The sequence below is a fragment of the Pongo pygmaeus genome, chromosome 18 (genome assembly GCF_028885625.2).
Source record: "Pongo pygmaeus isolate AG05252 chromosome 18, NHGRI_mPonPyg2-v2.0_pri, whole genome shotgun sequence".
Taxonomy (NCBI): Eukaryota; Metazoa; Chordata; class Mammalia; order Primates; family Hominidae; genus Pongo; species Pongo pygmaeus.
This window is the reverse complement of record NC_072391.2, coordinates 64,073,600-64,094,771: the sequence shown is the minus strand read 5'-3', so window position 1 is coordinate 64,094,771 and position 21,172 is coordinate 64,073,600. Positions and strand designations below refer to the sequence as shown.

General features: G+C 39.4%; 1 protein-coding gene across 7 annotated transcripts in view; it reads left to right on the top strand.

The window, feature by feature from the left end:
- The first annotated feature begins 232 nt into the window (after positions 1-232).
- TERB1 (telomere repeat binding bouquet formation protein 1) overlaps positions 233-21,172 on the top strand; it is a 45,762-nt gene continuing 24,822 nt past the window's right edge. Inside the window, exons 1-10 of one of the 7 annotated variants that reach the window (XM_054453804.2) lie at positions 239-329; positions 810-886; positions 1,677-1,825; positions 5,037-5,099; positions 11,020-11,130; positions 11,327-11,455; positions 13,362-13,490; positions 15,364-15,424; positions 15,520-15,635; positions 15,741-15,863. In XM_054453804.2, coding sequence (XP_054309779.1) covers positions 5,069-5,099; positions 11,020-11,130; positions 11,327-11,455; positions 13,362-13,490; positions 15,364-15,424; positions 15,520-15,635; positions 15,741-15,863 — 700 coding nt within the window. In that variant the 5' untranslated portion in view covers positions 239-329; positions 810-886; positions 1,677-1,825; positions 5,037-5,068. Of the gene's footprint in view, positions 392-809; positions 928-1,676; positions 1,826-5,036; positions 5,100-11,019; positions 11,131-11,326; positions 11,456-13,361; positions 13,491-15,363; positions 15,425-15,519; positions 15,636-15,740; positions 15,864-21,172 lie in introns of all 7 variants that reach the window. The other 6 variants (XM_054453806.2, XM_054453802.2, XM_063655251.1 and 3 more) reach the window with 6 other exon arrangements.

Sequence of the window (21,172 nt, the reverse complement as noted above, 5' to 3'; positions counted from 1 at the left end):
CGTCAACCACGTGCATAGTCTCCTAATTTTGGGACTAATGCTCTTCTGAGGTAAAAACCCTAAAAACCGGGGGCGGTGAGATGAGATTTCTCTTTCAAATTGTAGCTTTTTAAAAAATCTTGCATCCGGGACACCGACACCCCATTGCTCTTAGCAACCTGGGGCACCCACGGAAGCGTAAGACGCCGTGCAGGGGCGGCAGGGGTGCCAGGGGTGCCGGCCGGAAGTCCCGCCCACGGACGTGAGCCTGGACGGCTGGGCGGGAAACCCTGTCGGGCGTCGTGGCAGGTGGGCGGTGATGAAGAAAGGGCGGAAGCCCCCGCTTGAGGGTAGGCGCTACGGCCTCCGCTCCCGCGCGTTGGCGTCCTGCCTTGCTGCGCTTGGAAACTCCGTATGTTGGCGCCTGTGGAAGGCGGGTTGGGCCGGCCAGCATGTCTTACCGCCCCGTCAGGCCCTTCTTAGCCCACGTGAGAAGGGTCGAGTTGAGGGGACGCGGCCTTTATGAGCAGGTGCCAGGCCCCGGCTGTAGTCCCCACAGCCCTTGGCGGGAAGAGACCCGTCATCACGTGATGCACCATTTAGAGACGTGTAGAGCCTGGCAGTATTCCCCCCTATTTCACTTCTGACTCCCCAGGCGCCTCCCCAGGTGACTTTGATGTGTGGAGAGGGTGGGATCCACCGGTGAGGTCGTTTCTCAGAGACAGGGCCGGGCCGCATGTCCCACAGCACCTGAGCGGGGAGGGCCTGCTGAGGGGGCTGATGGCTAACGAGTGGCCCGCGCGGCTAACCAGTGCCCTGCTCCCACGCAGGACTTGTGAGCCCTGGTCAGAGAGGAGCCTGGAGGGGCCACCTAAGCTCTGCACAAGGAATTCCTCCAACTCTGTAGGTGAGCGGGCCGCAGGCTGAATGGGCAGGAAGCTGGGCAGGGTGAGCGCCCCCGCCTTCGAAAGGTTACGTGTCTGTTACCTGTGGAACCCGGGAGGAGGCCCTGAGGATTTATGCTCTGGGCTGGGGAGGGGGGCGGGTGTTCATATTGCAGAGACAGCTGACTCCTGGTACCCACAGTGCGTTTTCTGGGACCTGAATGACTGTTATTTCTTGACGCGTTTAAACAATCGAAAACAAATTTGCCCCTTCTCTCTTGCGTCTTCTTTAGAGGGTATTTTCGCTATATATAATTACAAGCTGGATATCCGCTGACAAAAAACAATTTAGTGGTGAGATTATCAGCCCTGCCAGCCTTACACAAAAAGATGCCATTTATCTTTCTGATATATTGGGATAATATTTCGATTTCAAAAAGCTTTCTTGGCCTGGTGTGGTGGAGGGCGCCTGTAATTCCAGCTACTCGGAAGGCTGAGGCAGGAGAGTCGCTTGAACCCGGGAGGCGGAGGTTGCAGTGAGCCGAGATGGCGCCACTGCACTCCAGCCTGGGTGACAGAGCCAGACCGTCTCAAAAAATAAATAAATAAATAAATAACTTTCTTTATTTTTATTTATTTATTTTGAGACAGGGTCTCCCTCCATCATCCAGGTTGGAGTGCAGTGACGCGGGCTTGGCTCACTGCAACCTCCATCTCCTGGGCTCAAGGGATCTTCCCACCTCAGCCTCCCAAGTAGCTGGGATTACAGGTGCATGACCACGCCCAGCTAATTTTTGTACTTTTCTTTGGTAGAGACGGGGTTTCACCATGTTGGCCAGGCTGGTCTCCAACTCCTGGCCTGAAGTCTTCCGCCCACCTCGGCCTCCCAAAGTGCTGGGATTACAGGCGCGAGCTACCACGCCCGGTCCCTCAAAAGCTTTTGTATACATTTTCTAAATCAGGTAAACGAGTAATATTCAGCTACTTTTCTTGCTGAAATTTGAATTTGAGTTAACACTGCTGTTTTGGGGAGTGGGTTGAGTGAAACGTGTAAGTGGGAGAGGTTCTCTCTGTCATCCAGAAAAAAATCCTTTCTTCCTGTGAGAATACAGTAAAGAATTTTGAAATCTCCTTGTTTGTGACAGTACATATATTCACTAAATTACTAAAAGCACTTCATAATCTGCTTTATATGGCAGATGCTTTTGTTCTTGAGAATATACTTGTTTTATAATTTTAAATATAATTTTATGATTATCAATCCCTTGAAAGTTATAACTTATCCTTTGCTATGGGTGTTTGTAAGCACTTCTCAAGTAAATAGACGACTTGTGTTAATGCTACCAAGTACTTGGCAAACTCTTTTTTGTGCATAGTAACCATTTATAAGAAAAAAGTATAAAAACAAAGGGAGAAAAGAGTGTGGGTGGTCAGTTTTAATTTCAAAGCGTTTAGATTTAAAAGTTATACATTACCCCTCTTAGGCCAGGCACGGTGGCTCACACCTGTAACCCCAGCACTTTCAGAGGCCAGAGGCCAAGGCGGGTGGGATCACCTGAGATCAGGAGTTTGAGACCAGCCTGACCAACATCGTGAAACCCTGTCTCTACTAAAAATACAAAAATTAGCCAGGCATGGTGGTGCGTGCCTGTAATTCCAGCTACTCAGGAGGTGGAGACAGGAGAATTGCTTGAACCCGGGAGGTGGAGGTTGCAGTGAGCTGAGATCACACCACTGCACTCCAGCCTGGGCAACAGAGTGAGACTCCATCAAAAGAAAAAAAAAAAAGTTATACATTACGGCTCTTAAAAATTATATTAAAAGCAGAATAGATTGGATAATTAAAATTAAGGAAATAGTCCTTAAGGTTGTCCATGAAACAAAAACATCCATATATGATAATTTTCTATTTTCTGAGGAGTTCATTTTTTTAAATCTAGTAATATTTTCCAAATCTTAACCCATTTGTTCAAAAGCAATATGTATTTATATATGGGAGACAGTATAAGAGAGGATAAGAGTGTAGGCCCTAGCCTGAAATTTTATTGGTTCCCATTTTAACTCTGGCACTTACTAGCAATTTGAAGTTAGTCAAATTATTGCCCTCTCCTCATGTATCTTCGTCCTTATAATTCCCTCATAAGGTTATCGTGAAGACTAAAAAGAATATTCATAAGGTGTAAAGAACAAAGCCTAGCCTCAATAGGTATTTACTGAATGTTAGAAGCTGTTATTATAAAAATTGTGAAAAATAGAAAATAGTGGGATAAAACTCATAGAACCACCAACTAAAGACAAGTGTTAATATGTCATCTTTCTAGCCAGTCTTATTTTATGTTTACCTCTATCTACTTTGGATAATACTGTAGATTAAATTGAGTCTTACTCTTTTTGGTTAACTTTGTAACATAAGCATTTTTCTTTGCTATTGAACATTTCTAGTAAGTGTGAATATTCTTGTAATAATATCCAATCCTGTGGACTTATAACATACCTACTTCAATTTTAATGTAATATTTAGGTTAAAAAATGGGCCAGGCATGGTGACTCATGCCTCTAATGTCAGCACTTTGGGAGGCCAAGACGGGAGGATCAGTTGAAGCCAGGAATTCAAGACCAGTCTGGGCAACATAGCAAAATCCCTGTCTCTACAAAAATATTAAAAAATTAGCCAGGTGTGGTGATGTGTGCCTATAGACTCAGCTACTCAGAATGCTGAGGCAGGAGGATCACTTGAGCCCAGGAGTTTGAAGCTGCAGTGAGCCAAGATCATGCCACTGCACTTCAGCCTGGGTGACAGATTGAGACCCTATCTCTTAAAAAAAAAAAAGGCAAAAATAATATACCTGTACATTTGTATACTACTTTATAAAAGATTTTTACATTTGTTATTTCTTTAAACATTTCTTTGTGCTTAGGAATTTTCTTTTTTTTTTTTTCTTTTTGAGACAAGGCCTTGCTCTATAAATGGATAATTGGATATCTCTCTTTAACAACATAGTGTTGGAATAAATAAGAATTTTAGAGTTTTGTGAATCCTGATTTGTTGCTCTAAGAAGTTAACTGGACTCTGAGGCATTTTTTCTAACTAATCAGTTTAGCATTTTAAAGTAGGGTATGTGAGAGGCCATATCAGAGTTGCCAGTTATTTTAAAAATGATTCTAGGCTGGGCATGGTGGCTCAAGTGTGTAATCCCAGCACTCTGAGAGGCTGAGGTGGGTGGATTGCTTGAGCTCAGGAGACCAGCCTGAACATCATAGTGAGATCCCATCTCACTATACCATGTTGAAAATAACCATGGGTTGTTAATTTAGTATTTAGCTTGTGAAGAGAAAGGCCAATCTAAAGAGTGTGTGTGTGTGTGTGTGTGTGTGTGTGTGTGTGTGTGTGTGTTTAAACCTCTCATAGGTAGAGGGGTCACTAATCTGAAACTATGAGATGAAGATTTCCATGAAGAAAATAAGAAAGTGGGGGCTGGGTGTGGGAGCTCACACCTGTAATCTCAGCACTTTGGGAGGCTGAGGTATGTGGATTGCTTGAGACCAGGAGTTTGTGACCAGCCTGGGCAATATGGCGAAACCCCGTCTCTACAAAAAAATACAAAAAATTAGCCAAGTGTGGTGGCATGTGCCTGTAGTTTCAGCTACTCTGGAAGCTGAGGTGGGAGGATCACCTGATCCTGGGAGGTCAAGGCTGCAGGGAGTCATGATCAAGCCACTGCGCTCCAGCCTGGGCGTCAGAGTGAGACCCTGCTGTCCAAAAAAAAAAAAGGAAGGAAATGGGACCAGCTAAGAGGTCCAGTTAGATCCAGTCACCCAGTCATTCGTTTGCTTAATAAAATTTGTTGAATGCATATAGTGCTTTAAATGCCAGATATGTTTATTTATGTTTTTAAATGTGATTATTGTAACAACTCTGTGAAATAGGAATATCATTTCTATTTTACAGATGAGGATACAGAGCCTCAAAGAATTTAATCAACCTGCTTGATTTCACACATCTAATAAGTTGCAGATTCAATTATTAACTAAGTTAATTAAATTTAATTATTATTTTAAAAGTTGTAGTTCCGCGGTCTTTTGGCTTCAGGAAAACAATTTTTCCTGCCCATTTGTACTTATATGCAATTCTCAAACATTGATTTAAATTGAGAAAATACCTTTATCTTATAGACAAAATATAAGGAAAAAGAATATAGACAAGCATGGAAAGTGAAGACACAAAGAAAACACAAGGTGAGAAATTGATGGATCATATATCTGCAATGAGTTTTGTATTGGTAGGATGTACTGTAGATTATCTGACAGGATCCAAGAAATGAAAGAATCATTCAGCCATTTACATAAATATTGAGCACTACTCTGTGCCTGTCACATAATTTCTGGCTTCAGGAAACTGACATTCTAATGGGAAAAGACATACTGACAATTAGAATATCATGTGATAGTTGATTTAATGTCAGTGTATACAAGAATAATGGGAACCTGAGAGGACCACCATCAAAGGATGCCTGCAGGTACAGATTTCAGAATTGTTCCCAGAAAGATGGAAACTGAATCCATGGGCATGGAGGAGGTTAACCAGAGAGAAAAGGGTGGAGAATAGTGTTCATTAATATACACCATCACATAAGGTTTTAGGTGAGGAAGACAGCCCTTAAAAAAAGTCTGAGAAAAACATTTCAAAAAGGTGAAAAGAGAGTCAGGAATGTGGTATCTTGGAAATCAGAACCTTAAGAGAATGCTTCATGAGAAAGAGGTTGCTTAAGAGCCTAAAATGTCAAATGCCACAGCTGAGGACTGAATTTTCCACTGCATTTTGCATTTAGGATGTAATTTGTTATGTTAATGGTAAACTTAATAGATTTTAGCCCGATTGCAGTCTGTTTAGATTTGAGTGGAAAATTAAGATCTGAAGACACACAGTATGAATTGCTTACTCTTTAAGAGTTTGACTAAAGATACATGATCAGCCAGGTGTGGTGGCTCACTCCTATCATTCCAGCACTTTGGGAGGCCAAAGTGGGGGATCACTTGAGCCCAGGAGTTTGAGTCTAAACTGGGCAACACATTGAGACCTCGTCTCTATAAAAACAATTAAAAATTAGCTGGGCATGGTGGTACACACCTGTAGTACCAGCTACTTGGGAGGCTGAGGTGGGAGGATCACTTGAGCCTGGGAGGTCAAGGCTACAGTGAACCATGATCGCACCACTGCACTTAAGCGTTGATGACAGAGTGAGACCCTGTCATTCATTCGTAAATAAATAAATAAATAGTAAGATATATGGCAGTAGCTAGAGGAAAGTTGTAATGTCAAGAAAGTGTTATAAAAGACAATTTCTGAAGAGGGAATGGAGATTCTGGAGAGGGAGAAGTTGAAAACTGGAGAGATAGGGGATAACTGTTGGTGATTCCCCTCTCAAACCATTTACGAAACCTCCAACCTCAGTCCCACATCTCACTCTCTTCCATTTTAAGTCTTTAGGTTGCTCCCAGGAGTAGACTGTGAGATAAGGATTTGAGTGCAAGTACCTTTTTTCAGAAAGTGATCCCAGGAAACACTAGCTGGAAAGTGGGTAAATGAGATAGGAAAAAGAAGACAGAGAGTATGTTATCAAATAAGTTATTATTATGGGTAACTGGAGCTTAAGCCCACTGGGAAACTCTGGGAGCCAGTTGAGAGTCATGTCCCTGAGAGTCATCTCAGCCAAAGGGTGAAGAGTTTATCCATCAGCTCCCATCAGTCAATTGTTTAGCAACAGGGTGAAGTGGTATCTAATTGTGGTTTTGATTTGCATTTGCCTAATGACCAGTGATGTTGAGCATCTTTTCATATACTTATTGGCAATCTGTCTTCTTTGGACAGATGTCTATTTAAATCCATTCCACACTTTAGATTGTGATTTTAGTATTGCATTTTAAGAATTCTTTATCTGTTCTGAATACAAGCCCCCTATTTATTTGGATAACTGATTTGCAGATGTTTTCTTCTAGACTGGGCTGTTGTTCTGCATTCTTGATAGTGTCTTTTGAGGTATAAAGGTTTAAAATGTTAAGTCCAATTTATCAAATTTTATTTGATTGTGTGTGTGTGTGTGTTTTTTTTGTTTTTGGTTTTTTTTTTTTTTGATACGGAGTCTCGCTCTGTCGCCCAGGCTGGAGTGCAGTGGCCGGATCTCAGCTCACTGCAAGCTCCGCCTCCCGGGTTCACGCCATTCTCCTGCCTCAGCCTCCCGAGTAGCTGGGACTGCAGGTGCCCGCCACCACGCCTGACTAATTTTTTGTATTTTTAGTAGAGACGGGGTTTCACCGTGTTAGCCAGGATGGTCTCAATCTCCTGACCTTGTGATCCACCTGCCTCGGCCTCCCAAAGTGCTGGGATTACAGGCGTGAGCCACTGTGCCCGGCCTGATTGTGTTTTTTGTATTCACTTTAGTATTTGCTGGTTTATTTTATTCAGGAGTTACTGAAGGAACTAGGTTACTTTGCCTAGAGAAGATAAAAACCAAGGTGAAACATGATAATTGTTATGTCAGGAGATGCTTTGGCTGGGAAGGGAAGGATTATGATAGGAGATACCAAAGTATGAGAAAGGCGTACAGAAGGGAATGGAGGAATACGTAAAGAAGTTTCTTGCAGACCGGGCATGGTGGCTCACATTTATAATCCCAGCACTTTGGGAGGCCGAGGCGGGAGAATGGCTTGAGCTCAGGAGTTTGAAACCAGCCTGGGCAACATGGCAAAATTCCGTTTATACAAAAAATACAAAAATTAGCCAGGCGTGGTGGCATGTGCGTGTATTCCAGGCTACTTGGGAGGCTGAGGTGGGAGGATCCCTTGAGCCCAGGAGGTTGAGGCTGCAGTGCCCTGTGATTGCACTGCTGCACTCCAGCCTGGGCGATATAGTGAGACCCTGTCTCAAAAGAAAAGAAAAGAAAAGTCTCTTGTATCCTGCCTGCATTGTGCCTAGAACTGGAAATCATTATGCTCCATCAAAAATTTTCTTTGGCATGTTGTTGATGTGGCTTATTGGTATCCATAGTCAAACTTACCTTCTTATAGTGTCTGTTAGTGTACAAAATGATAAATAAATATTTGCTATTGCTAAAAGCATCTTAGTGATAACCTTTGTACTATGGTTTTTCACTAACAAATTTTGTCATGAATTATTTCATTGAAACAAATTGACAGTTGAATTTCTTTCAAGAGTGAGACTATGGCCGGGCGCGGTGGCTCACGTCTGTAATCCCAACACTTTGGGAGGCCAAGGTAGATGGATTGCCTGAGCTCAGGAGTTCGAAACCACCCTGGGCAACATAGTGAAACCCTGTCTCTACTAAAATACAAAAAACTTAGCTGGGCATGGTGGTGCACACCTGTAATCCCAGCTACTTGGGAGGCTGAGGTGGGAGAATTGCTTGAGCCCAGGAGGCAGAGGTTGCAGTGAGCCAAGATTGTGCCACTGCGCTCCAGCTTGGGTGACAGAGTGAGACTCCATTTCAAAAAAAAACCAGGCCGGGTGCAGTGGCTCATGCCTATAATCCCAGCATTTTGGGAGGCCGAAGCAGGTGGATCACCTGAGGTCAGGAGTTTGAGACCAGCCTAGCCAACATGGTGAAATCCCATCTCTCCTAAAAATACAGAAAATTAGCCGGGCATGGTGGTGGGCACTTGTAATCCCAGCTATTCGGGAGGCTGAGGCAGGAGAATCACTTGAACCTAGGAGGCGGAGGTTGCAGTGAGTGAAATAGCACCACTGCGCTCCAGCCTGGGTGAGAAAGCGAGACTCCATCTCAAAAAAAAAAAAAAAAAACCAAACCACAAAACAAAGAGTGAGACTAAGTACTGTATTGATTGATGATACATCTTAATTTCTCTTAGTGTGCTCCTCTGTATTATATCCATCCTTCATCCTATATCTTTCAGAACTCTAAATGTTTTTTTTGTTTTGTTTTTTTGAGACAGAGTCTTGCTCTTATTGCCCAGGCTGGAGTGCAAAATAAAATAAAATAAAATTTTATAAAATAAAATATAATTTTAAAAATAAAATAAAATTTTTAAAATAAAATTTTATAAAATAAAACAAAATTTTAAAAATAAAATAAAATTTTAAAAATAAAATAAAATTTTATAAAACAAAATAAAATTTTAAAAAGAAAATTTTATGAAATAAAATTTTTAAAAGAAAATTTTAAAAATAAATTGAGTAGTATAAAGTCTACAGTAGTGTACAATAACGTCCTAGGCCTTCACATTCACTCACCACTCACTCGCTGATGCACCCATAGCAGCTTCTGGATATACCTTTTAAAAAAAATCTGTATTATAGCTTTTCTATGTTTAGATGTGTTTAGATATTCAAAAATTTGCCATTATATTACAATTGACTATATTATTCAATACAGTAACATGCTGCGTAGGTTTATAGCCTAGGAGCAATAGCTATCCATACAACCTAGATGTGTAATAAGCTCTACCATCTAGGTTTGTGTAAGTAAAGTCTATGATGTTAATACAATGATGAAATCAACTAATGATGCATTTCTTAGAATGTATCCCCATCATTAAGCAACACTTGACTGTACAATCTATTTTCATGTATTAAAGAGTTATCTGGAAAACTTAGTTCACTTATTCTAGTAGCTTTCTGTAGATTCCATCCAATTATGTAGAAGATCATGTTGTATGCAAATTCAAATACTTGCTTGCCAATTTGGGTGCCTTTTATTTCTTTTTTCCTACCTGACGGCACTGGCTAGACTCTTCGGGACAATATTATATAGGAGTGGTGATACGAGCAAACATCTCTGTCTTATATCTGGTTTTAGAGAGAAGATATTCAGTCTTTCCCTGTTAAGTATGATGTTTGCTGTAGGGTTTTCAACTGTAGATGCACTTTGCCAGATTGAGGAAGTTCCTTTCTATTCCAAATTTGCGGAATATTTTTCTTTAATCAGGGATGCATGTTGGATTTTATCAGATGCTGTTTTTACATCTATTGAGATGACCAAAAGGTTTTCCTGTTTAAGTTTTGTTACATTGATTTTTTTCAAATCATAAATCAACCTTGTATTTCTGGGATAAACCCACTTAGTCGTGATGTATTTTTATTTTAATATATTGTTGGATTCAATTTGCTAAAATTGTTTAGACTTTTTGCATGTATGTTCATGAGGGAGACTGGTCTGTAGTTTTGTTGCTAATGGCTTCCGTTTTGGTATAAAGGTAATACCAGCCTCATAGAATAGGTTGGGAAGTATTCCTTCTCTTAAACTTTTGGAAAAAAATGAGTAGAATTTATATTATTCCCTCCTTAAATGTTTGGTAGAATTTACAAATGAAACCATCTGAACCTAGAGTTTTCTTTGAGGAAAAGTTTTTAACTCTTAATTCAACTTCTTTCATAGATATAGGACTATTCAAGTTGTCTTTTTCTTCTTGGGTGAGTTTTGGTGATGTCATTTCACCTAAGCTGTTGAATCTATAGGTATGAAATTGTATGTAGTACTCCCTTAATATCTTCTGGATATCTGTGGAATGTGGTAATGCCATCTCTCTCATTTCTGATGTTGGTAATTTGTGTCTTTACTCCTTTTTTCCTAATTCATCTGGCTAGAAGTTTATCAGTTTTGTTGCTCTTCTCAAAGAACTTTCTCTGTATTTGTTTTCTGTTTCACTGGTTTCAGCTTAGATCTTTATAATTTCCTTTCTTGTACCTATATTGGGTTTAATTTGTTCTTTTTCTAATTTCCTAAGGTGGGAGCTGACGTCGTTGATCTGAGACCTTTCATCTTAAATACTGTTTTCGTAGCATCCCACAAATTCTCATATGTTGTATTTTAATTTTTATCCACTTTTTTTTCTAAATGACAGATATTTAAACCAGTGTAGCTTAAAGAGAATAATATTTGGACTTTCTATTCCTATATTTATAAAAAGGGAAACTCAAAGAACTATAAGATGTTCATTTTAAGTTCTTTTATTTAAGAACATTTTTAAAAAAAATACATGGTTGTTGGATTATAAAAGTAATACATACCTATTACTTTAAAAGTTGACCATTCCAAAGATATGTATTTAGTAAGTGAAATTTGAATGGTTAGTTTTTGAAATAAACCTTTTGATTTAAAATAATGACATTTTTGTTCTTTAGAAATGAAGACTGACCTGAACTTATTATTGGAGTGTCTAAAGTATCAAATGGACAACGCTTTTTCACAAAAGGAAGCTTTGGTCACTATTCATTCAATTTGTCAACAAAACAGTAAGATATAATAGTGAATTTTTATCTGTGATTCTAGTTCTTTAGTACTCTGATATATCAAATAAGCATAGTTCTTTATCTTCCATTCAGTTATTCTACATATCATGTTACTGTCTTCATGTGATTTATTTTATCCCTGAAAATATAATGAAAATAAATATCATTTCTATTTTGTTTTTTTCTGCACATCCTACAGGTAATGCAAGTGTTTATTTTCGGGAAATTGGTGGTTTGATGTTTGTAAAAAATCTTGCAAAGTCAAGTGAACATAGCATGGTAAAAGAAGCAGCCTTATATACATTAGGAGCTATTGCAGAAAAAAATGGTAAAATATAAAACTTTATTTCATTATACTTTAAGCATTGTGCTATATTTTAACAGTATACTCAAAACTAATTTTATAGTTAATTTCCTTTCCTTTTTTTACATGTTTGAATAATTTTATCTACCCTCCTTCCCCCCCTTCCTTTCTCTCTTTCTCTCTCTTTCCTTCCTTTCCTTTCCTTTGTTCTTTCTCTTTCTTTCTTTTCCCTTCCATTCCCCTCCCTCCTTTCCCTTCTCCTCCCCTCCTCTCCCCTTTCTCCTTTGCCCCCCTCCCCTTTTTCCTTCCCTTCCCTTTTTCCTTCCCTTCCCTTTTCCCTGTCTTTTCCTTTCTCTTTCATCTTCTTTCCAGATCAAAGGATGAAGATAACCCACAACCATGTCATGTGTGGGTAAATATACTTTGGGTATAGAAATTCACATTGGCAAGAACACTTTTCTGCAGTATATCTAAAATGAGGTTGAATATAAACCATTGTTTTGTCAGACCAACTTTATATTCTTATATTTTTATTTATTAAATATTTCTTCATCAGCCAGGCATGGTGGCTCACGCCTATAATCCCAGCACTTTGGGAGGCTGAGGCAGGTGGATCACTTGACCTCAGGAGTTTGAGACCAGTCTGGACAACATGGTGATACCCCATCTCTACCAAAAATACAAATAATCAGCCGGGCATGGTAGTGTGCACCTGTGGTCCCAGCTACTTGGGAGGCCGAGGTGGGAGATTGCTTGAGCCTGGGAGGTGGAGGTGGCAGTGAGCCGAGATTATGCCACTGCACTCTAACCTGGGTGACAGACCACAGCGTAAGACCCTGTCTCAAAAAAAAAAAAAAAAATCACCTTTTAGGAACCAATCTGTGCAAGGCATTGGGGATACAGGGATAAGTAAGATATAGTCCCTGAATTTTTTTTAAATTTATTTTTAATTTTTGTGGCTATATGATAGGTGTATATATTTATAGGGTACATGAGATGTTTTGATACAGACATGCAGTGCATAATCACGTCATGGAGAATGGGGTTTCCATCCACTGAAGCATTTATTCATTGTGTTACACAAACAATCCAATTATACTCTTCAGTTAAAGTGTGCAATTAAATTATTATTGACTATGGTTACTTTGTTATGCTATCAAATAGTAAGTCTTAGTCATTCTTTCTTTTTTTTTTTTTTTTTTTTTTTTGGTACCATACCCTCCACTTCCCACTACCCTTCCCAGCCTCGGGTAATCATCTATCTCCATGAGTTCAATTGTTTTGATTTTTAGATCCCACAAATAAGTGAGAACATGATGTTTGGCTTTCTGTGCCTGGCTTAGTCCTTGCCTTTGAGATAGGGTCTAATGGCTGGTTCTAGGAACTGGATGAAATGTTGATTGTATCTTTATGTCTATATTATTTTTGTAAAATTCTGCTTGTTGCATTATCACACACACAAAAAAACTATCAGGTAGTATGATTTTTGAAAAGATTTTTATTTCTAGGAAAGTCTTAGAACATAGCACAAATATTGTTTGTCCCTCTGTTTTCTAAAGTAGGTTTCTGAATTTTCTTGAATTGTTTTTCTTGCTATGTTTTGTTACTCATCCTTTAAAGTGTTTTTTTTTGCTAAATTTTATTTAATTTTTTATTCAGATAAGTTTTTTATTGTAAATTCTAGGGGATTTCAGTATGTGTTTTGGAGCCTAGATTAAGTACTTTTGATTAATATTCTGCTTCTTTGGTCTGCTAACTGAGTAAGCACGTATCAGTTTGTCAGAAATTTTGTTGTATGACTAATAAATATCAATTAAATGAGATTTGGTTAAGAACCATCCCCAGTTAGGCAATTTTTAATTTTGTTCAGCATATTTTAAAGCATGTTTGTGACAATGCATTGAAATTAAAATTATATTTTATATTTCAGTCTACTGTCAGCAGACTTTGTGTACTTCAGAGTTGTTTGAAGACTTAACTTGGTTCTTATCTAACGATTCAAACATAAATTTGAGAAGAATGTCTGTTTATGTTATTTTGGTTCTGGTTTCAAATAATAGTAAGTACATTCTCTTATGACTATTTGAAAACACTTTAATCAATTGGAATATCCATTATTAATTTTTTATTTGAGTTCTTATATCAGTTTTGTTTTTTTGTGTTTTTGGAGACAGAGTCTCGCTCTGGCACCCAAGGTGGAGTGCAGTGGCATGATCTCGGCTTACTGCAACCTCTACCACCTGGTTCAAGTGATTCTCCTGCCTCAGCCTACTGAGTAGCTGGGATTACAGGCACATGCTATCATGCCCAGCTAATTTTTGGATTTTTAGTAGAGACAGGGGTTTCACCATGTTGGCTAGGCTGGTCTCAAATAGTGCTGGGATTACAGGCATGAGCCACTGCTCCTGGCCCAGTGTCTTTTTTTAACCTCACCTCTGAGGAATACTAGTTTAAAGAAAAGTGGGTTATTAGCATGTATTTGATCATTCAATACTTATTAACTTTAATAAATAATTCATAGTGCTTAGCGTTGAAAGGTAACAGGTTTAAAGAAAAAAGAGAGGCATTTAATGAATTAGTTTAGTTGATCTTCTGCTGAATTGACCATTTAGTTACAGTGTTTACGGTGTAAGCCAGCAATGCTTTTTATTTTGGAATAATTTTAGATTTACAGAAAAGTTGCAAAGGTAATATAGAATGTTCCCGTATACTTACTGCTCAGTTATTTTTTAACTCTTTAAAATTTTAATTCTTCAAACTGTTAGAAATTCTGTAAGCATTTAAAATGTTTCTAGGCCAGAGGTGGTGGATCATCCGTGTAATCCCAGCATTTTGGGAGGCCAATTTGGGAGGATCCCTTAAGCCCAGGAGTTTGAAACCAGCCTCGGTAACATAGTGAGACCTTGTCTCTCTACAAAGAAATAAAAAAAAAGAAAGAAAAAGAAAAATTAACTGGTTGTGGTGACACACACCTGTACTACCAGCTACTTGGGAGGCTGAGGTGGGAGAATTGAGTGAGCTCTGGAGGTTGAGGCTGCAGTGAGCTGTGATCAAGCCACTGCACTCCAGCCTGAGTGACAGAGCGAGACCCTGCCTCAAAAAAAATAAATGCTTCTAGGTAGGCACAGTAAGTCACATCTGTAACCCCAGCACTTGAGGAGGCCAAGACTGTGTAACCCCTTCCCCATGTCACTCAGGTCCCAGCACAACGACCATATTCAGTACGAGCAGACTCTCTCATGCCACCCTTCCTGCTAGAGGGGAAATGTGGGCATCAATAGAGGGGGAAGTCTGGGTGGTTGTAGGGCTCAAGGCCCAAACCCCCAGGGTGTTGGGTGGGGGTGGGGCAGCCTCAGGGAAGCTAGGCATCAGGTTGTATCCTTTGAAGGGGAGGAGTGAAGCCTCACCTTCTTCTGCTAGCAGTGGCTGGTCTCTCACCCCTCTAGTCCTCTGCTATTATTGTTTCCATGGGGAGGGTCACAGACCCAGGCACAATGGTAGTCTGAGCAGGCTCAGGTAATTCAGCTAAGCCTCTTGCCAGAGAGGCCTGAGGAGGTGCCTTCTTGCTGGCGTGCACTTAATTAAAAATGTTTCTAGATTTTGTTTTATTTTGGAAAAACTAGAAAAGGTTGAATTTATTTATTTTTCCACTTTGGAACTTATCTTGATACTGCAACACAGAACCATGTTGCAAAGTAAGAGTTTTGTAATTTTTAGAGGAAATTTGAATGCAATTAGTCTCTAAGCAGTAGTGACATATTTTTCATAATAATCTTGATTACAGATTTTTATCCACCGTAATTCTATGTTATACTTTGTAATACTTTAAAGTTGTTTAAAAGTTATTTATTAAAATAAAACTTAACTGTTCTTCATTTCTGCAAGACTATCTGTAAATAAAACTCATATTTTTATATGGCTATTTTTTTAAGGGACCGGACAAACACTCGTGAGAGAAACAGGTTGTATTACAGTTCTGTCACGGTTATTCAGGTAAACAAATACAAATTTCTTTTTGTTAATTATTCATTACTTAGGACCTTAACACATTTGTATTAATTTACTTTCTTTTCTTTTTAACCTAATAGGACAGTTATTTCAAAACATGAGTTGGATTTGTCAGATAAAAATGTTTTCCAGAGTTATCAGTTGTGGTCTTCAGTGTGTAGTACTCTGTGTGTCTGTGTCAACAATCCTCAAAATGGTAATTATCTGTCATGTTTAAATATAAAAATAAAGATAAAAACAAATGAAAACTGATATTTTCCAATTGTCATATTACATCATGATTGACTTTGTCTTCTTTCAGATGAGAATCAAATGTTTTGCTGTTCCCTTTTTCCACATGCTAATGAATGGCTAAAAAATTGCATGACACCTGAGATAATTCGCCCTATTTGCTCATTTATTGGACTCACTCTTGCAAATAACAGTAAGTGTTCGTTATTTTCTAGGTCATAGTTGAAGAAACATATTTCAAAGCATAATAAAAACTATTGAATTTATTATTGAATCAATTGAATTCTTGTAATTTGGGTTATTTTGGATGTATTTAGACTCTTAAAGATAAGAAAATCTTAAAAGTAGACATATTTAGGAGGATATTGGGAAGATGGTGGTAGCAGCATCATTTTTTTTAATCTCCCCAGATACTCTCATAAAACGGAGAAACCAGATAGCAAGACTAAAAACCCATAGAGTGTGTTCTCTGATCACAAGGTAATTAAATTAGAAATGAATAAAAACAAAACATCTAGAAAAGCCCCAAATATCTGGTAATTAAACAACTTAGTACTAAAATCTGTGAGTCAATGCATAAATCATAAGGAAAATTATAAAATGTTTCTAACTGAATGATAATGAGAATACAACATTAGGCCGGGCATGGTGGCTCACACCTATAATCCCAGCACTTTGGAAGGCTGAGGCAGGCGGATCACTTGAGGTTAGGAGGTCAAGTCCAGCCTGACCAACATGGTAAAACCCCATCTCTACTAAAAATACAGAAATTAGCTGGGCATGGTGGCAACAATTAGCTGGGCATGGTGGCAGACACCTATAATCCGAGCTACTTGGGAGGCTGAGGCAGGAGAATCATGTGAGCCCAGGAGACGGAAGTTGCAGTGAGCCAAGATCATACCATTGCACTCCATCCTGGGCAACAGAATGAGACTTTGTCTCAAAAAAAAAAAAAAAAAAGCCAGACGCAGTGGGTCACACCTGTAATCCCAGCACTTTGGGAGGCTGAGGTGGGTGGATCACTTGAGGTCAGGAGTTTGAGACCAGCCTGACCAACATGTGAAACCTTGTCTCTACTGAAAATACAAAAATTAGCTGGGCACCCGTAATCCCAGCTACGCAGGAGGTGGAGGCAGGAGAATCTCTTGAACCTGCAGAGGCTGAGATCACGCCACTGCACTCCAGCCTGGGTGACAGAGTGAGACTCCATCTCAAAAAAATAAAAAATTAAAAATTAAAAGAAATATGTGGGATGCTGCAAAACAGTGTTTAGAGGGAAATTTATAGTATTAAGGCTTGTATAAGAAAAGAAGAAGGGTCTCAAGTCAATTATACTAGCTTCTGGCTGGGTGTGGTGGCTCACACCTGTAATCCCAGCACTTTGGGAGTCAGAGGTGGAGGATCACTTGAGGTCAGGAGTTCCAGACCAGCCTGGCCAACATGAAGAAACCTTGTCTCTACTAAAAATACAAAAAAATTAGCCTGGTGTGGTGGTGTGCACATGTAATCCCGGCTACTCGGGTGGCTGAGGCAGGAGAATCACTTGAACCTGGGAGGCAGAGGTTGCAGTGAGCCAAGATCATACCACTGCACTCCAGCTTGAGCAACAGAGAGAGACTCTGTCTCAAAAAAAATATATTAGCTTCTACCTAAGAAATTAGCAAACCAAGTAAGTTAAAATAAGCATAACAAAGGAAATAATGAAGAGAAGATTAGAAATCATGAAACAGAGAAAAATAATTGAAACATGAGCTAATTCTTTGAAAAAATCAATAAAAGTGATCCTCTAGCCAGACTGATCACAAAGTAATGAGAGAAAGCTCAGATTACCTGTGCCAGGAATGAAAGGTGACATCACTATAGATCTTAACAGATATTAAAAGAGTAATAAAAGAATAGTAGAAACAGCTTTATGTCATGACATTTAACAACTTAGATGAGTTGGACAGATTCTTTGAAAGATACAAACTACCAAACAAAGCTCACCCAAGAAGAAATAGTAACCTGAATATTCCTATATCTGTTAAAGAAGTCAAATTTGTAGTTTAAAACCTTAACACAAGCTGGGCATGGTGGCGCATGCCTATAGTCCCAGCTATTGGGAGACTGAGGTGGGAGGATCACTTGAGCCTAGAAGTTCAAGAGTATAGTGTGCTATTATCATACCTGAGAATAGCCACTGAAGCCTGGGCAACATAGCAAGAACCCACCTCTAAAAAAAAAACAACAACAACAACAACAACAACAAAACGCAAAACAAAACCTTAGCTTAGGAAATTCCAGGCCTTAATGGTTACATTGGCGAATTCTGCCAAACATTTCAGGAAACAAACAAATAATTTCACATACATTATTCCAGGAAAAAGAAGTGAGAGAAACACTTCCCAACATATAAGGCCAGCATTACACCAATATCAGAACCCAGAAACAACATTACGAGAAACTGTTGGCTAATAGCTCTATGAACATAGATGTAAAAATCCTTAACAAAATATTAACAAATCTAATTTAGCAATATATAGAAAAGATAATATATTACGACCAAGTGGCATGTATCCCAGGAATGCAAGACTGGTTTAACATTAGAAAATTCATCATATTTACAGTCTAGAAAAGAAGAACAATATGATAATTTTGATAGATGCAGGAAAAGCATTTGACATAATTCAACGTACATCTGTAAACTCATGGTAAACTAGGAACAGAAGGAAACTTCCTTAACATGATAAAGGGCCTCTACAAAATACTACAAGTAACACACTGAACGGTGAAAGACTTAATGTTTTCCCCTTGAGACTGGAAAAAAGACAAGAGGCTAGGTGTAGTGCCTCATGCCTATAATCCCAGCACTTTGGGAGGCCGAGGCAGGAGGACCACTTGAATCTAGGAGTTCAAGACCAGCCTGGGCAACATAGAAAGAACCTGTATCTACAAAAAATTTTAAAAACTAGCCAGGTGTAATGGTTCACACCTGTAGTCTGAGCTACTTGGGAGGATTGCTTGAGCCTGGGAGGTCAAGGCTGCAGTGAGTTATGATTGTGCTATTGCACTCCAGCCTGGGTAACAGGGAGATCCTGTAACACACACCCCCGCCACACACACACACAGTAACAAAAATAAAAAAGATATATAATACTCTGGATTGTAAGACTCAACACTGTAAGAACATCACTTTCAAATTCATCTTTAGATTCATGGAATTTCCAAGCAAAATCCCAGCAGATTTTTCTCTAGAAATTAACAGGCTGATTCTAAAACTTACATGGAATGCAAAGGGCCTAGGATAGTTGAAACTTTTGGGGAAAAAAGGATAAAACCATAGGACTATGTTGCCTGATTTTAATACTTATACAGAAATCAAGAAAGTGTGGCATTGGTGTAGGTATAGACTTACAGATTCTTTTTTTTTTTTTTTTTTTGAGACAGAATTTCACTCTAGTTGCCCAGGCTGGAGTGCATGGTACGGTCTCGACTCACTGCAACTTCCACCCCCCAGGTTCAAGTGATTCTTCTGTCTCAGCCTCCTGAGTAGCGGGGATTACAGGCGCCCGCCACCAAGCCTGGCTAATTTTTGTATTTTTAGTAGAGGTGGGGTTTCACCATGTTGGCCAGGCTGGTCTTGAACTCCTAATCTCAAGTGATCCTCCCGCCTTGGCCTCCCAAAGTGCTGGGGTTACAGGCATGAGCCACCGCACCTGGCCTTGTAGACTTACAGATTAAGGAAACAAAAGTGAGAGCCCAGAAATAGACTCATACATATATCGTTGTTGATTGTCTACAAAGATGCCATTGTAATTCTGTGGAGGAAAAGATATTTTCAACAAATAATGCTAGAAAAAGTGGATATCTATATGCAAAATATGAATCTGAACCCTTATACAGTATATAAAAACTAACTTGAAATGGTTCATAGACTTAAAGAGTGAAAAATATAAAACGTCGACAAAAGCAGAAAATTCTCACACCTTGGGGGTAGGCAAAGGTTTCTAAGGACACAAAAAGCATAAATAACTAAAGAAAAAATGATAAATCGGACTTCATTGAAATAATTTTGCTCATCAGAAGAGCTTGCTATAAGGATGAAAGGTAAGCTAGACAGAGAGAAAATATTTGAGAAACATTTATCTGATTAAGAATTTGGGCCGGGCACGGTGGCTCACGCCTGTAATGCCAGCACTTTGGGAGGCCGAGACAGGCGGATCACGAGGTCAGGAGATTGAGACCATCCTGGCTAACACGGTGAAACCCCGTCTCTACTAAAAATACAGAAAAATTAGCCGGGCGTGGTGGTGGGCGCCTGTAGTCCCAGCTACTCAGGAGGCTGAGGCAGGAGAATGGCGTGAACCCAGGAGGTGGAGCTTGCAGTGAGCCAAGACTGCGCCACTGCACTCCAGCCTGGGTGACAGAGAGAGACTCTGTCTCAAAAAAAAAAGAATTTGTACCCAGAAATTTGTAAACAGCTCTTATAAATCAATAAGAAGACAAAAGCAACTTGATGATTAAAAAAATGGGCAAAAGATTTGAACAGATACTTCGCCAAAGAAGATATGAATATTAAATAAGCACTTGAAAAGATGTTTAAGATTGGCTGGGCATGGTGGCTTATGCCTGTAATCCCAGTGCTTTGGAAGGCCAAGGAGGGAGAATCGCTTGAGCCCAGGAGTTTGAGACCAGACTGGGCAATGTAGTGAGACCTTGTCTCTACAAGAAAATTCTAAAAATTAGCCAAATATGGTGGCATGCACCTGTTTTAGTCCTAGTTACTCAGGAAGCTGAGGTGAGAGAATCACTTGAGTCCAGGAGTTCAAGCTTACAGTAAGCTACGATCACGCTACTGCACTCCAGCCTGGGTGACAGAGCCAGAACAAGACTTTGTCTCAGGAAAAAAAAATGCTCAAGAAATAATTAGTTATCAGATAAATCCAAATTAAAATCCCATGGAGATACTACTACACACCCACTAGCATGTTAAAAATAAAAAGTGATCATGCTAAATATTGGCAAGGATGTGGAACAACTAGAACTTTCACACATTGCTGATGTATATCTATATTCAAGTGTTTGAAACAAATACTCATATGTCACATGCAAAGGATATATCTCTAGAATTCAAAAAAAATTGGAATCTATTTCCATGATACCCTGACAGTCCCTTTATCTCTAAAAGCCAGCTTTAATGAGTGATAGTTATAGGATGTCATTACCCTCAGTAAACTACAGATCAGAGGAAATCTGAAATATTCAGTGTACAATAAATGTGGTCTAGGATGTTCTTCTGCCTATATGCCTGAGTTTTTGTCACTTAGGCTATAACTAAGAATCTGTGGTAACACACTGCCATTTTCATCAATGCATTAACAAGTGCTTTTTTTTTTTTTTTTGAGCTAGAGTCTCACTCACTCTGTCACCCCAGCTAGAATACAGTGGCACAATCATGAGTCACTGCAGCCTCAAACTTCAGGGCCTAAGCGACCCCCCTGCCTTAGCCTCCTGAGGTGCTGG